General features: G+C 41.5%; 1 protein-coding gene across 5 annotated transcripts in view; it reads right to left on the bottom strand.

Annotated features, from left to right (window-relative positions):
• Positions 1-3,229: 3,229 nt before the first annotated feature.
• Positions 3,230-13,361, bottom strand: part of MAPRE2 (microtubule associated protein RP/EB family member 2) — a 94,408-nt gene continuing 84,276 nt past the window's right edge. For 4 of the 5 annotated variants that reach the window (XM_080610208.1, XM_080610204.1, XM_080610207.1 and 1 more), the window contains 2 exons: positions 11,875-12,033; positions 3,231-6,232 (listed from right to left, as the gene is read on the bottom strand). In XM_080610208.1, coding sequence (XP_080466334.1) covers positions 6,161-6,232; positions 11,875-12,033 — 231 coding nt within the window. In that variant the 3' untranslated portion in view covers positions 3,231-6,160. Of the gene's footprint in view, positions 6,233-11,874; positions 12,034-13,361 lie in introns of all 5 variants that reach the window. The other variant, XM_080610205.1, reaches the window with a different exon arrangement.

Genomic DNA, 13,361 nt, shown 5'->3' with positions numbered 1-13,361 from the left:
CCAGCCTAGTCACCAGTGGGACCCTGGCAATGCAAATCCTCCCTGGGTGTCCTTCCCACTCAGACATCTGTGCCTGCTTCATTTTCCATATTTATTTTCTCACAACTCGTTTCTTCCGTACAACCTCCTGAAGGGCTTACACACATTCAGGCTTTCCCTCACCTCAGATGAATGTGTGAAGAAAAGAGAAGGAGCTCAGAATGCTATGGGTACAGTAAAGTGTTTTTAAAACCTATGGGTTTTTTCTTCCCCAGCATTAAGCTGAATCTCAGCTGACCTGTGTCTGTCAGAAGTGCAGGCTCCTTACAGCAGCACCTGGCCTTCATGCTTATTTTCTAGGGAGTAACAAGCATGTTGTTGGCATTTCAGTAGCTACAAGCAATATAACCCTACAAAGGTAACCAGCTGAGAATAAATTTGGCCAAAAAATGTTTGAAGATTCTCATATTTCACTGCAAAACTAATTAGTCAAACATCATCTATGAATGCAAAATACAAACCAAATCATTATTTGCCTTTGTGTTTGAAACAAATTCTTGCGATTTTAGATAATGGAGGCAAAAAAAAAAGGCAAGAAAGGCTTTTTTTTAAACATTACATGTTTGCATGCAGACGCAAACCACTCGCTTCGTTTATATGTAGGTTTTCTACGTGCCTTGCAGGAAGGAGTAAGAATTTAAGTTTCATCTCTTCTCATATGCTGCTCTAGCCAGAGGGACTCTGTGGCCTTGAAGCACCAATGAAACAATCTGCCCACTTTCCCCAAGGTAAGCAGTAGATTACATTCCTTGCACAGAGGGATGTGATTGATGGACTGGCATGTTTATTAACTAGTTAACTATCTCGCTTGCCAGAAGCTGGGCAGAAGCGTAGTTGTTGAGCTTTTTCAGTTCTTAGACTGTTTCTCTGGCTTTATCACTCACCTTATCATTTTTCCCCAATTAATATACTGTTACATCAGTGGCGCTTATTAATATTTTCAGCTGAGCACTGACTTGCCATATCTTTGTACAATTTCATAGCTTTGTTCAATTTTAAATTGAACAGCTTTAGTTTAAGTTTCTACTGCCTGTTAGAGCAGTTGATCTACCACAACATCAGTTGGGCTGATTTCCTACGGCAGCCCTTACGACAGGTACCATCGGACAGGCCTGCACATCAGCTTCCCCTCTTCACAAAGCAGAAAACTCAAACCAACTCACAAAGGTTCTTATGATTTGAAAACACACATGTTCCACCTAGTAAACGAGCATGCTGAGGGTCCCATCCCCTACTACAGCCACATACTACAGTCACACAGTTCAAGCAGCTTAAAGTTTGAGTTAAGCAGTGGACACAGGTCATCCTGTTAATGCGGATTTGGAGCTTTTGCAGAGAGCCCTGCAGGGAAGGGAGGCTCCTGCACCCTCCAGCACCTCCGTGGGTCCAGCTCCAGGGCTGGAACAAACAGAGGAATCTTCCAGCCTTCCTCCTCACTGGTCAGGTGACCATGCATGATGCTCAGGGATTGTGGGGTTTCCACACTGGTGCTCCCTATCTGCCCAAGGACTCTTTTTCTTAGAGAAAGCCTGACAGCTGTTTATTTAATAGGCAGTTAATTAAACTGGTTATTATAGGCAGTTCTGACTGTGTTTGAAGGGGAACAAGTTTAATAGAGGCATATACTCAGCAATCCGTTTGATGAAGTCAAATACTACATCTGATACCACCTATGATGCCTCGAAAGTCTCACCTATTTCTGCAGTTTATATTTAACCCATCCATCAAAAGTATTCGGAGGAAGTCCTGACTATTAAAAAATTAGAATACAATAAACAAAAATACCTCTGGATTGAATGTGGTTGTACTGGAGGCACTCTGTGGACAGAGCTCCCTTTCCCCTCTGTCTTGCACTTATTTAGGAAACAGTTGGAAATAAGATTTCCAGAAGCTGCACAATCTGATGCACTGTAATGGAGTATTTTGAATAGATTTCATTAAATGAAATTATAAAACTTGAACTGCCACGACTTGCCTGCACTTGTACCTTTCTAAAGAGAAATACGGTATCACTTTCAAAGGAAATTAAGCTCCAGCCGGCTTTCTCACATTCTGTATGAAGATGTGGCAAATAAATAACTTTTCTTTTTCCTTTTTGAAACAGCTTGTCACTACAATCTCTATAAAGACAAGTATAAAAAGAGAGCGTATATTGCGCAGTGTATATATTGAATTGTTAGCCATCTGAGATTGTAACTGGTTCAATGAATGGGAATAAAAGTGCTTTGTTCGTAGGGCAGCATGGTCACAGATTTATTCTGCAAAGTCAGATAATGGTACATACATGACCTAACAGTCACAACATTATGGCAGAAAGTTTTCAACTATTTGCAAGTAAATAACTTTTTAATTCTGGGGATTAGCACTAGCCCAAAGACATGCTTCCCCCCTTGTCTTATACAAAGCAACCAAACTATGGCTGCTGTCCCAGGTTTGAGTGCCTGGGTTGGAAATGGATTCTTCTGGTCCTGGCTTCATCCTTCACCCTCTCCATCAGAAGCCTTTCCTAAGTGGTGATGGGCAGTGTTCAGCCCCAGCCTTAGGGATAGCTGAAGGCAGCAGAGGGGCCCAGACTGATCTTTTAGTAGTACAGCACAACCAGGTAGCTTCAATGACAGAAAGAGGTCCCGACCCAAGGCTCAAAGCCCTGGAGATTTAGCAGCAACTACTTGCAGCAGTATTGCTTCAAGCTGCAAAAGAGCTGTAAGAACTACAATTAAGTTTCTCCATTTTCTTCCAAAACCCTCATCTTTTAATCTGCAATGAAAGTGACTTATGCACTGCACTGAAGAGTCATCCCTGAATGCTTGGCCATTGCATGAAAAGTCCATTGGGAGCTTAAGTGTCCTTGGTCACAGCTCTCTCCACCTCCTGGCTGCTGCAAGTTTTGCTTTTGCTGTTATCAAAACTGAGACACAAGAGATTTAGTACTCAAATCGGAAGGCATTTACCATAAAGAAGAATGCTCTGTTTACATGCACATACATTCTCATTTTTGATTTGCAGAAATGGGTACAGTTGCTGAGCTCTCAGGAAGCAAATACTACCTACACATATCGAATAAGTGAATCTCTTTTCAAAGCAGCTGCCTTTTTCTTCCTGGTCCCATATGCAGTCACTAATGAAGAAAAGAATACGTATTTAAAGCAGAAAAGTATTATTTTAGAATGTTGTCAATAGTCTCTAGAGCTAGACAGATTTTAACATATTTTTTTTATTAAATATGTAAAAAGATAAACGCAAGTTATTCACATATTCAGACAAAAATCTACTCTACCATGCGACAATCTGTGGATAATGTAAAACGACTGATACATCCAAATAAGACTTTTTTGTATCTATTATGCCATTACTTATCTATTTATAATTAATACATATGTTTACATTCCTTTCAGTTTACATTTAATATATAACCAAAGCTTTATGGTGTGCTATTTAGTAAATGTAATTACAAATGCATATTAAAACCATAACAGAAGAATGGGTTACTCACAGGGGGTGGGAGGAGAAGGACAACTCTTTCCCCTTTCAGAGCATGGCTTGCCCCTCAGCTCAGCCCAGTTTTCTAGTGCCCACAAGGTGTTTTACTGCCCCAGCTCCCTACATCAGTCACTCCCCCCCTTGATACAAGCAGTGAGAGGGTGATGGTCTTCGGACCAGGAATAGGATATAAGGAATTTTCAGCAGATGAAGTTCAGCTTTTCAGAATTATTGTTATTGTTTAATATGTGCTCCAAAGAGAGAAAAGGAGAGGTGCACAACAGCCTGGCCATGAGCCCTCCAGGGAGCTCAGCAACCCCAACCATTCGCACCTTTAGAAATACATTTTCTCTTCAAGTGCTCTCCATGCATCTGCTCAAGTATTAGCAGAAGGATGAACTGCGGTAACCGGAGACTGGTGCTGATGGAATTAAGCTTACAGGTTGATCCCAAACTCCTTGCCCCATCAGAAATCCCATACAGGTTAAAGGAGTCTGGAAAAAAAAAATTAGTAACTGCTCTTCAACAGTATTATGAAGAACTACCGTTTATTACAATGACAATTGTAATAAGTACATATGTTCTAATAAACACAAATACAACAAAAATGACAATTCCCCCATTTGTGGTGATTCTTGGAAATACTTATTTTGGAATATACACATTTTTGTAGAAACCAGACCTTGTTTGTAACCAATCAAGAAAGGAAAGGAAAGGAAAGCGCTGGCCCGCAGGTTGCAGTACTTCCACTTCATCACTGGGTAGGATACGAGGCCAGTGCTGGAGACAGGGCTGGGAAACCTTCAGCCTGCAGGGTCCAGAAACTCTTCTGCTGAGCAGGGGGAGGATCAAGGATCTGGAAATACCTGTTCTAGTGCTTAGCAGTATTTTATACGTTGTCTGTGGTGCGACACACAACAGCAGGGTTCTCACATTTAGCCAAGAGCCACTTAGCTGCAGAAGATCGATTAGGAACAGAAAACTGCATGAGCATGTGTCTGTGTGCACCAGGGGGTTGATTAATTGACAACCTCTCCATGGAAGCGTAAAGCTGGGAACTTACGCATTAGGAGCCTACGAAGGTCTAACATGATTTAGCTGTTCATTACGCTTTGGAGTTTTCCAGTGACTGCTGACTGGGATGGGAGTTCCACGTGCCTGCTAACTCAGTGTAACAATCCAGAACTAGGAAAATCAAGTGAAAGACCAAGAATACCAAGCATTAAATATTCAGAGAGACTACAATGCACAGTTTTACAAGAAAAATACGGAATGCTTTGCATACTTCAAGATACCTCTGTTTATAAAATACCATCATTTAGAACAGGGCAATGGGACAGCACTGGAAGGGAACACTCTGACTGCAGACATCTCCAGGGCAGACATGGTTCTGCACTGCACAGGCCTCACTGGAGGAAGGTAATCCAAGCATAGAGCTGGCTCTGTGCCTCTCGGTGAGCTGGACCCCCTCTGATGTATGCTCTGTCTCCAGCAGGACCCCTCAACTGCCCCTCTGTTTCATAAGCAGCCTCAACGCCCATGAAGTGTCCACTACTCACTCACAGACAGTTCAGGGGGTTCAGGGCTAGTGCTGTTGCTGGTCCTTTCCCATGCTTTACACCAGCAAGGAAATTTCTGTCTTTCAACTTGTATGGCCAGGGCAGCAGAGTGGGAAGGATAGCAAAAAGAAATGGTCGGCCTACTTTGTCCGTCTTCCGAGGGCTGGGAAGCCAAGTATGACAGCAGAGATCATGTCCTGCAGCTACACTTGTGTCAAGGAGATTTCCCTCCTCCATCAGCATTGAGCTGTGCGGAGGCAGAGCTGCAGCTGGAGGCTGGGACTGGATTCCTCAGGAAGGAAGAAAAGCTGGGAAACGTCTATTGACTAGTCAGGAAATTGGGAAGGTTTTCAAAAAACTCAAGTGGATGTCTGTTCCTCCAGAAATAAGCCAAAAAGCATACCATGCAGCTTTCTAACAAGCTTTCTAACACAGGGGTTTAAATCTCTGCTAGTGAAACAGATGCTCTGCCTTGCATTTCGTGAAGGCAGGAAAGGAATAAACGTGAGCAACACGAGCATTCTCCTCCACAACACATCTCATTGTTATGGCTTGATTATGACTTCCTCTGTATCCCTTTATTCCAATTGTTAGACCGAATTTATGCCCCAAGGCAGACGTACTAGAAAACGCGAAAGCACCACAAAGTGAGAGACACAGCTAGTGGTACGGTACTTCTTGCCACACAAAATGCCAATATAAATATGTTAGAACAAGTTACAAGTGTATCATACTTAAGACAAAAAAAAAAAAAAAAAAAAAAAAAAAAGAAAAAATAAATATATATATTTTTTTAAAGAGCAGAACAAATCTCAAGCAGCCAAGTGGTGAAGTTGCAGTGATGTACAGTAGGTGATGTAGCCCTACAACCTCTTGGGAAGATACACTGAAAGAAGACGTCTGCAAATGCATCTTGGCAAAGTATGGGTACAGAATGCAGTGGTTGGCTGGCACTCACTATGGTACATAAATGTTAATGGCAGACTGGGAGTGAACTGATTTCAAGTTTGAGGCCGCACATGTTCCATTCTCCAGAAGAAAGTTCTCACACAAAACGAAAACTGTCAGAGCCGCTGGGTGAGTCAGTACTCCTCCTGCTGCTGGGGCTGTTCGTGGACTTGCTCTTCACCTTCATGCTCTTCTGTGTGGCTCTCCTGCAGGGAGAAAAAAGGCCCCAAAACATTCTTCAACAGAAAGCATTCCTCCTGTAATCTTGCCCAACAGTGCTCGCCATAGCCTAAAGTTTAACTTCAAATTTTCATGCAGTTGAGTACAAAATGAGCTGTTACCTGAGAAAAGCAGCATCTTGTAATATTACCATAACATGTATTTACTTTCCTTTTAATCAATGCACAGGCAGCACTGACATTTCCCCAGAAAAAGTGTCAGTTTTCAACATCACGGTGGATTAACTGTTCTGGTAAGTGAATGTTTTGCATACCTAGACAGGGAGATGCTGTATCATAGCATCCTGGTGTCCTCCCATTTTCAGTTTGTCCAAGGATCTCTGGACCTGTCTGCTGTAGTTCTCACAAAATCTGCGATCTAGGTTTATATCAGTAAATGGAAAGGGCATTTCTGCTATTGCCTGCTTTAAAATTAAACTCAGCCTACTTTTTGAGGTAAGACATACTACTTTCCCAAAATAATATACCCATGCTAATACAGGCTGGAGTTCAAAGGTTATCAAAACAGTGGTTTTTAGCTGTATCCAGAAAATGCAACCAAAGAGTTGCAAGCACATTTTCTGGGAGGGAGAATAGTCAGTATTCAGTGATTTATAGAGCTACTGTTGAAAGCACTAATCACTAATAAACATGTTCCTTGTGCGAACATTATGCACAGTATTTTCCAGAGCTGTGTCTCTGGATATACAGTCCCATTAGGAGAAGAATCCTTGACTGAAAGGAAGGCTGGATCCTCACTGATACCCATTTCAAACAACTTCTATATTAGAGACAACAGACCTGGTATCTTGAGTTGATCTGGATGTTATCAGAGCTCAAGATGTCTGGCTGACTTCTGGATTCCCATCAAGCACAGCTGCATTTACAGCTTTCTTCTCTCAAGTGGCTTCCATCTTTCCAGCGCATGATGGACTGAAAATATCCCCCACGTATACTCCGCCTTGTGTTAGTAGACAGCTCCAAAGGAAAACTTTTCCAAGACATTGAGCTGCCATTCAAACTGTAGCACCCCTCATGTGTTACCTCCGCAGAACTCGCCTGGCTCCCAGTGATTTTCTTTAGGAGCAAGCAGCTTGAACAGCAAACTTTAAAAACTCATACTGCCAAGTTTTCAAATCTGAGGCAAAAGTTAAAGGAAAAGGGAGGCCATAATCTGAGTTTTCTCAGAATAGTTCAGAGCAGCTTATCCAGTAAGAAAACTCCCTTCTGGCAAAGAACCTTTCTGAAGGGCAAGAACAGGAGAAGAAGGTTCCTAACATTTGCTGGTACAAGGGAAATACTCCACCGTTTACCACACAAACCCAGCCAGATTTCAATTGAAAGCAAGGTTTCTGTCACTCAGGTGCTATTTTCAGGTAGAAGCCATGCATATCAATTAGCACAGCTGCAGTTTACTACCTTACAGCCTCTTGGGAGAATGATGTCCTTAGTATACAGAGTAGGTACACCACATCAAAACCGCTTTTTGCATAGTATCTAAGAATCACTCCTGTGATGGGATGCAAGGGCACAGGAACTTTACAGACAGAAGCTGACATCTGTGAGATGTCACCACAGCCTTATGGGGTGAGAAAACTGAAGCTTGTTTAGTCACAGCAAGCTTTGTTCCTGTCTCTCCTGACCCTCCTTATGTGGTGAGGTGACCAGCTCTGAAACGCAACTGTTCCATAGGCTGTGTGCAGAGTCTGAGATAAACCTATTAGAAAGCCCACTCATGCAGACTTTATAGGTCATGTACATGCTATCTTTTCATGCATATAATAGGAAAAGTCTATTATGGGTGTGGTTTGGGAACCTACTCTGCAGCTCTGAAGAGTGATGGCTCCTCTCTAGCCAGGCTTACCTTTGATGGAAATGGTAAATCTTAATGAGACTACCTCAGAGGTTGTTCTGAGACTTGGACATGTGCTTTTCAGTATGTACAGCTTGTATAAATACATGAAATGGGAAAGACAAGAGTCACTATGTTCAATTACCTTGGGACTATGGAATCTCCCTGAATAGCATCCCCTAATAAGGAAAGCAGTGGAAGATCTATTTAGAACATTTATTTCTGGCCTAGATCACACAACCATGGCCATTTCAGTCTCCCACAAGATGTGCTCTCTTTTGACCATTCAATCCATCTGCCTCAAGGTACTCAGGTGTGCCTCTAATTGGAAGAGCTAGACTTTACAAAAACCAGCTGCTGGTGGTGGGGGTGCCTTTCCAAAAGCAGCAGCAGACATAGTAGCTGCTAGAGCAGAAAGATACAAAACCAGCTGCATTTTGAACAATTGCTTTGAAAACTTGAGCTGAGCAACTGATGGGTGGATTGCTGACCTTTGATCATACTCCTGCCTAAACTCAGCCAGGATAGCCTATATAGGAAATCAAAAGCTTTCCATTCATTTCTGCTTTATGCAAGACCTACATGGCTTTGGGTTTCATAACTAGACACGTAGCCTCTTCTGGTTCATCAGTTTGAAGCTCTCCTACTGTAAGATCATATCACCAAATGCTTTACATACTATCTGAGGTCTCAGTGCTGCCTATAGCAGTCACAGCATGAGTGGTAGGGGCCAACATCTCCCCACCACCCAAATGTATCATTTTTTTTAACGCTGTTCTCTGTCAGCTTTGATGTTTTTGATGAGGTAGGATTACAAACGAGCAATTTGTAATTAAAAATTATGAAGTATTGCAGACTGATCAGCCAAATGTTAAATGACACTAGCAGATAACAACATCCCTCTTACATAACCAGAGACATAACGATGAGGTTTAAAACAGAACAACAACAGGGAAAAAGGAGCCTCTAAAGACAAGGAACCCAAATAGACTGATATTTGTGCTGTCTTGACTCAAAACCGCATCAAAATCAATACACCCTCCTCCCCCCAAAAAATTACATCATTCTTAAAAATTTAGCATATACTGAATTAAACAAAGCAGAAGGTTATGAAGTGACACAGTTGAAACTACACTATGGCTTAGAATTCTGCAAATAAATAGTTAGCCCACCCACAACAGGGACATGATAAAAATCTCTTCAATGCAATACTATAATACTCAAACCTCTGCAGAACACTTTTTATAGGGACTAAACTCTGTACCTGCATTCTGAATCATTCTACACAGAATTCACCTGACAGCCTACAATGCTCATGGAGTACCTATGAGCTACTGGGAGGTGTGACTACTTAAAGTGCTGTCCAGATATTATTTTCTTACTCTTTTTCTTTTAGAAGGATTAAATTAAGCTTAACTGAAAACTATAAATTGTCCCTTCCGAATAACAAGTTGGTATGAAAGATAGGACATGACCTCTGTGCCACGTCAAATACAGTAGATGCTAGGAAGGAAGAGTTCAAGGCTGCAGTCAGGCAGTTATTTGAAGTATGAACTGAAAACAAAGCTAGCCATGATATTCAAGCACAAGGCCTTGGTCAGGGATCACTTGTGCAGTATGCGAGAGCTGCATTCCGGTGCATCCCCTTCCTGAAGAAAAGCCTCACGGCCACAGTATTATTTATAAATGTCACAGATCCTGAGAATTAATGTAATCTTTTTTCCACTTTGCCTCCATATACTTGAGAGACTTTAAAACAGATAAAAAGAAAAATCTAAGCTGGATTTACAATGAACTCATTTGCAAGAAACTGGGAATGCTGAAGTTGTCTGTGATTGGGAATTGGGGCTATTTCTGATCTGCAGACTGGGAAAGCCAAACTGCTGCTACTGATGGATTAACCTGCAACATGCTGCAAGATATAGAATTTAACTCGGGAAGAAGTCATTACAGAAAGAGGGGAAAAGCAGGACTGAAGGACAAAGCAGGACAATGAGATAGCAAAGTTCAAAACCAAAAGGTAGGCAGGATCTGCACCAGCAAGGGAACCAGTGTCTTTGATTTAGGGCTAAGGCACTGAGGTCTTTCCTCAGCAAATTATGGCCTATCTGCTAAGCTGAGGAGGAAATGCACCCCAGAAGATGAGGAGATCAAGTCTCTCACTAAAAGGTAGCAAAAAAACTGCGCTGGGAATGGCCTCTGTATTATTCTCTGGGGGAGTGGTGCTCTCCTGATGGAGTAATGTACCTGGCCTCCAAATGCAAACATGCTTTAGATAAAGGCACAGTTGTTATATGTAGCTCATGTGCAGGCAAGGATGATGCTTTCAACAGAGAAAGGCTTGGAGGGAGGAAGCAGATAAAACACTGGAATGTGGACAGAAGTAGAACATTTTGTAATGTGTTCTGCCAGTAAGGAAAACTGCAGGAAGAAAAGCAACAAATGCATTCTTTGGCACAGAATCACTTGCTATTTAAGCCAGACAGACAGATGTGGTAGGGGTATGGAGAGAAGAGGGATTTTTCTGGCTTTGCTTTATAAATAAATCACTGTTCTTGAATCCAGAAGACATTTTCTCTGACCACTATATGTATGTAACTCTTTTAGCCTGTTATCACGTGCTTGGCAAATTTGTCTTATTGTTTATTCCTGTGAAAATAATGGTTTCCTCCTCCTTTTCCTCTTCAACACTCACCCCACACTGTTGAACTCTTTCCCCTGTCACTTCCCATCTGAGCAGTGGCCCCTGTCTGTGGCAAGCTTGTGCCCCTCTTGCACCTCACTTTCATTTATGCTCTATTAGTCTTTTAGAAAAGCATGTGAGTTAGTGGTTCCTGCAGCACTACTTTTGATGTAAAATTTGAGGTCTGATGACTACTGCTGCAACAGCTTTCTGAGAACAGATGTAAGGCAGCCTAAGGTACCACAGTGCTGTCAAGAGATTAAGTTGATGCTCAAACGCTCCGGAGCCAAAGTCATAATTCACTGGAGACCGAAGGGTCAATCGTCAGTACAATGCATACAGGGATTTAGTTCACATGAATGGGAGTTGTTCGGCTAAATCTCCACTGAATCATTATCCCTGCATGTATCTGAAGAATTTAACCAGCACCCTTTGCAGCTTCTTGTTCAGTGTCTACACCACTAAGTCTAAGATGCAATGAGATTCTTGTTTACTCTTGCAGCAAATACATTTCTGAAGTTTTGATAATAGAGGATTATTGGGTTTGCACAAGGAAGAATTTTGCTTATAGCAACAGGACAGAAGAAATGCTGAAGAGCATTATCTCTGCAGATATAATTACGTATTTGGCAGCCTGCATCGTACGTATTACAACACTGCCACATGGGCTACAGAAAGTTCACAGCTGTAGACGCTGAACAGCATCTCTGTCAGAATTTCTGTGATTTTCAACACATTGAAGAACATGAGTAAAAGACTTTACGTAGAAAGGCAGAAGACAAAACCACAAAATTAAGGCTCAGAACCATTTGAAACCAATTTAAAGTTGTGACACATACCCTCCTCTTTCAGATCAGCTTCAGCAAACCTAGAATATAAAACCTACACTGAAGGCAGCGAAAAGCAGCCAGCCTCCTGAATCCCTTCTCCAAGTAGAAAAGTCAGTTGCTTGCAAATGCAAACTTGCTTTACAGGGGAGGAGGTACGGAAATCCAGTTGCTACAGTTCTGCTGACCAAAATATAGGACATGACTCAATACTGTGACAATAAATGATGAAATTTGTCTAAATAAAAGGCATTAAGCTTGAACTTACATGTTCTTCTGAAGCATAAAGGACTTCCATTAGCCGATTCACAAGGTCATTATTCTCTCCCCCGTGTTCTTGGCAGAGAAGTTCAATCTCCCTTAATTTGCCAAAGTAGAAATCCCTTTCCTTCTCCACGCCTTCAAGTGCAAGTTTTAATGAATGTACCTGCGTATAGACCAAGACGTGATGCATTAGCTGAGGTGCACTAAAGAAAAAATAACCTGGACTACAATTATGCATCCTAAACAATCTTGAATATATATTCAATTTTACAGCTTAAAACGAAGTCCACTTTTTTCCTGAAGTGCAAGATTGAACTCTACATAATGGACAATAGTAAACGAGGCTCCCCCATTGCACCTCTTAGATACGTCTTAACCTTGATCCTTAAAGGTCAATTTTCTTGATGCTTTTTTTCACTGAAACCTCAAAGCAGCAGTTCAGGGATCAGGGCTACTGACTATTCTATGATTCTAAGTTCTGTCCCCTAACAAGGCTGCGAGAAGTGTCATGTGATGGCAATTAATTAAACTTCCAGCTCAGTACTTGCATTATTTTGCTGGATTAATGTGTAGTTGTTGGGAAACCTACAGTGTTCTCCTTGCTTAATAGATCTAGCAGAAAAGCTTACTAAGGGAAACAGTCTAGTTAGGAAACTAAAAGGTCCCCTAGCTGCAAATGTGAGTAGTGCTGTGTTGTTTTTTCACCTCTGCTTTTCCACCCCCCCACTTACTATACTGTTTCAGACCTATGTTTCGGCGCTGATGCTGTGACTGGCTGCACCATGAACATTCTGATCTGATTCTCTCAAATGCCAAGTAACTTTCTCTTTGCAACCTTGCTCATAAATCTTTAAGCTCTGCTGTCAGTCTCAATTTCACCACTAGGACTGCCACAGATCATTTATGGGCAGCATAGCTGTTAACGATTAAGCCTCATCATTCATGAAAGATGTTGCAATATATTTTTATACATACATATATATATATACACATATTTAAAGAACAATTTTGTGGGAGCATAATAGATAAACTACTGTCCATCAGGGTACACACAATCAGGATAATGTAAGTGGCTTGCAAATTCAGGGGACAGCAATATAACAACCAACTGAAATAATCACAGATGAAACTGTCTACAGTAAACAAACTGACCCCAATCACATCCAAATTACAGCCAAATTAACATCCACATTTTGAGGCCTGCAATTATACAAATGATTTTCTAAATAAAACATGCTAAACAAACTCAATCTCATCAGACTACGTTTCAATGAACTGATACCATTTAATAGAATGTTCTGTGTTGCCTGTTTTACTGCAAGCTAATTTATTTCCTTCACTAGTGAAAATACCAGCGGGGTTCAAACAATGCTTTGACAGCCTCCTAAATCCTATCAGTTCATCTCTTCGTAACTGCTGAGCTGGCAATGCCTTTTTCTGACCTTTGATTGCACTCTCAGAGGTGTCAGCCAGCAGAACTAACCTGTTACT

This window comes from Psittacula echo, assembly GCF_963264785.1.
Source record: "Psittacula echo genome assembly, chromosome: 2".
Classification (NCBI taxonomy): Eukaryota; Metazoa; Chordata; class Aves; order Psittaciformes; family Psittacidae; genus Psittacula; species Psittacula echo.
This window is presented reverse-complemented; position numbering and strand designations above follow the sequence as displayed.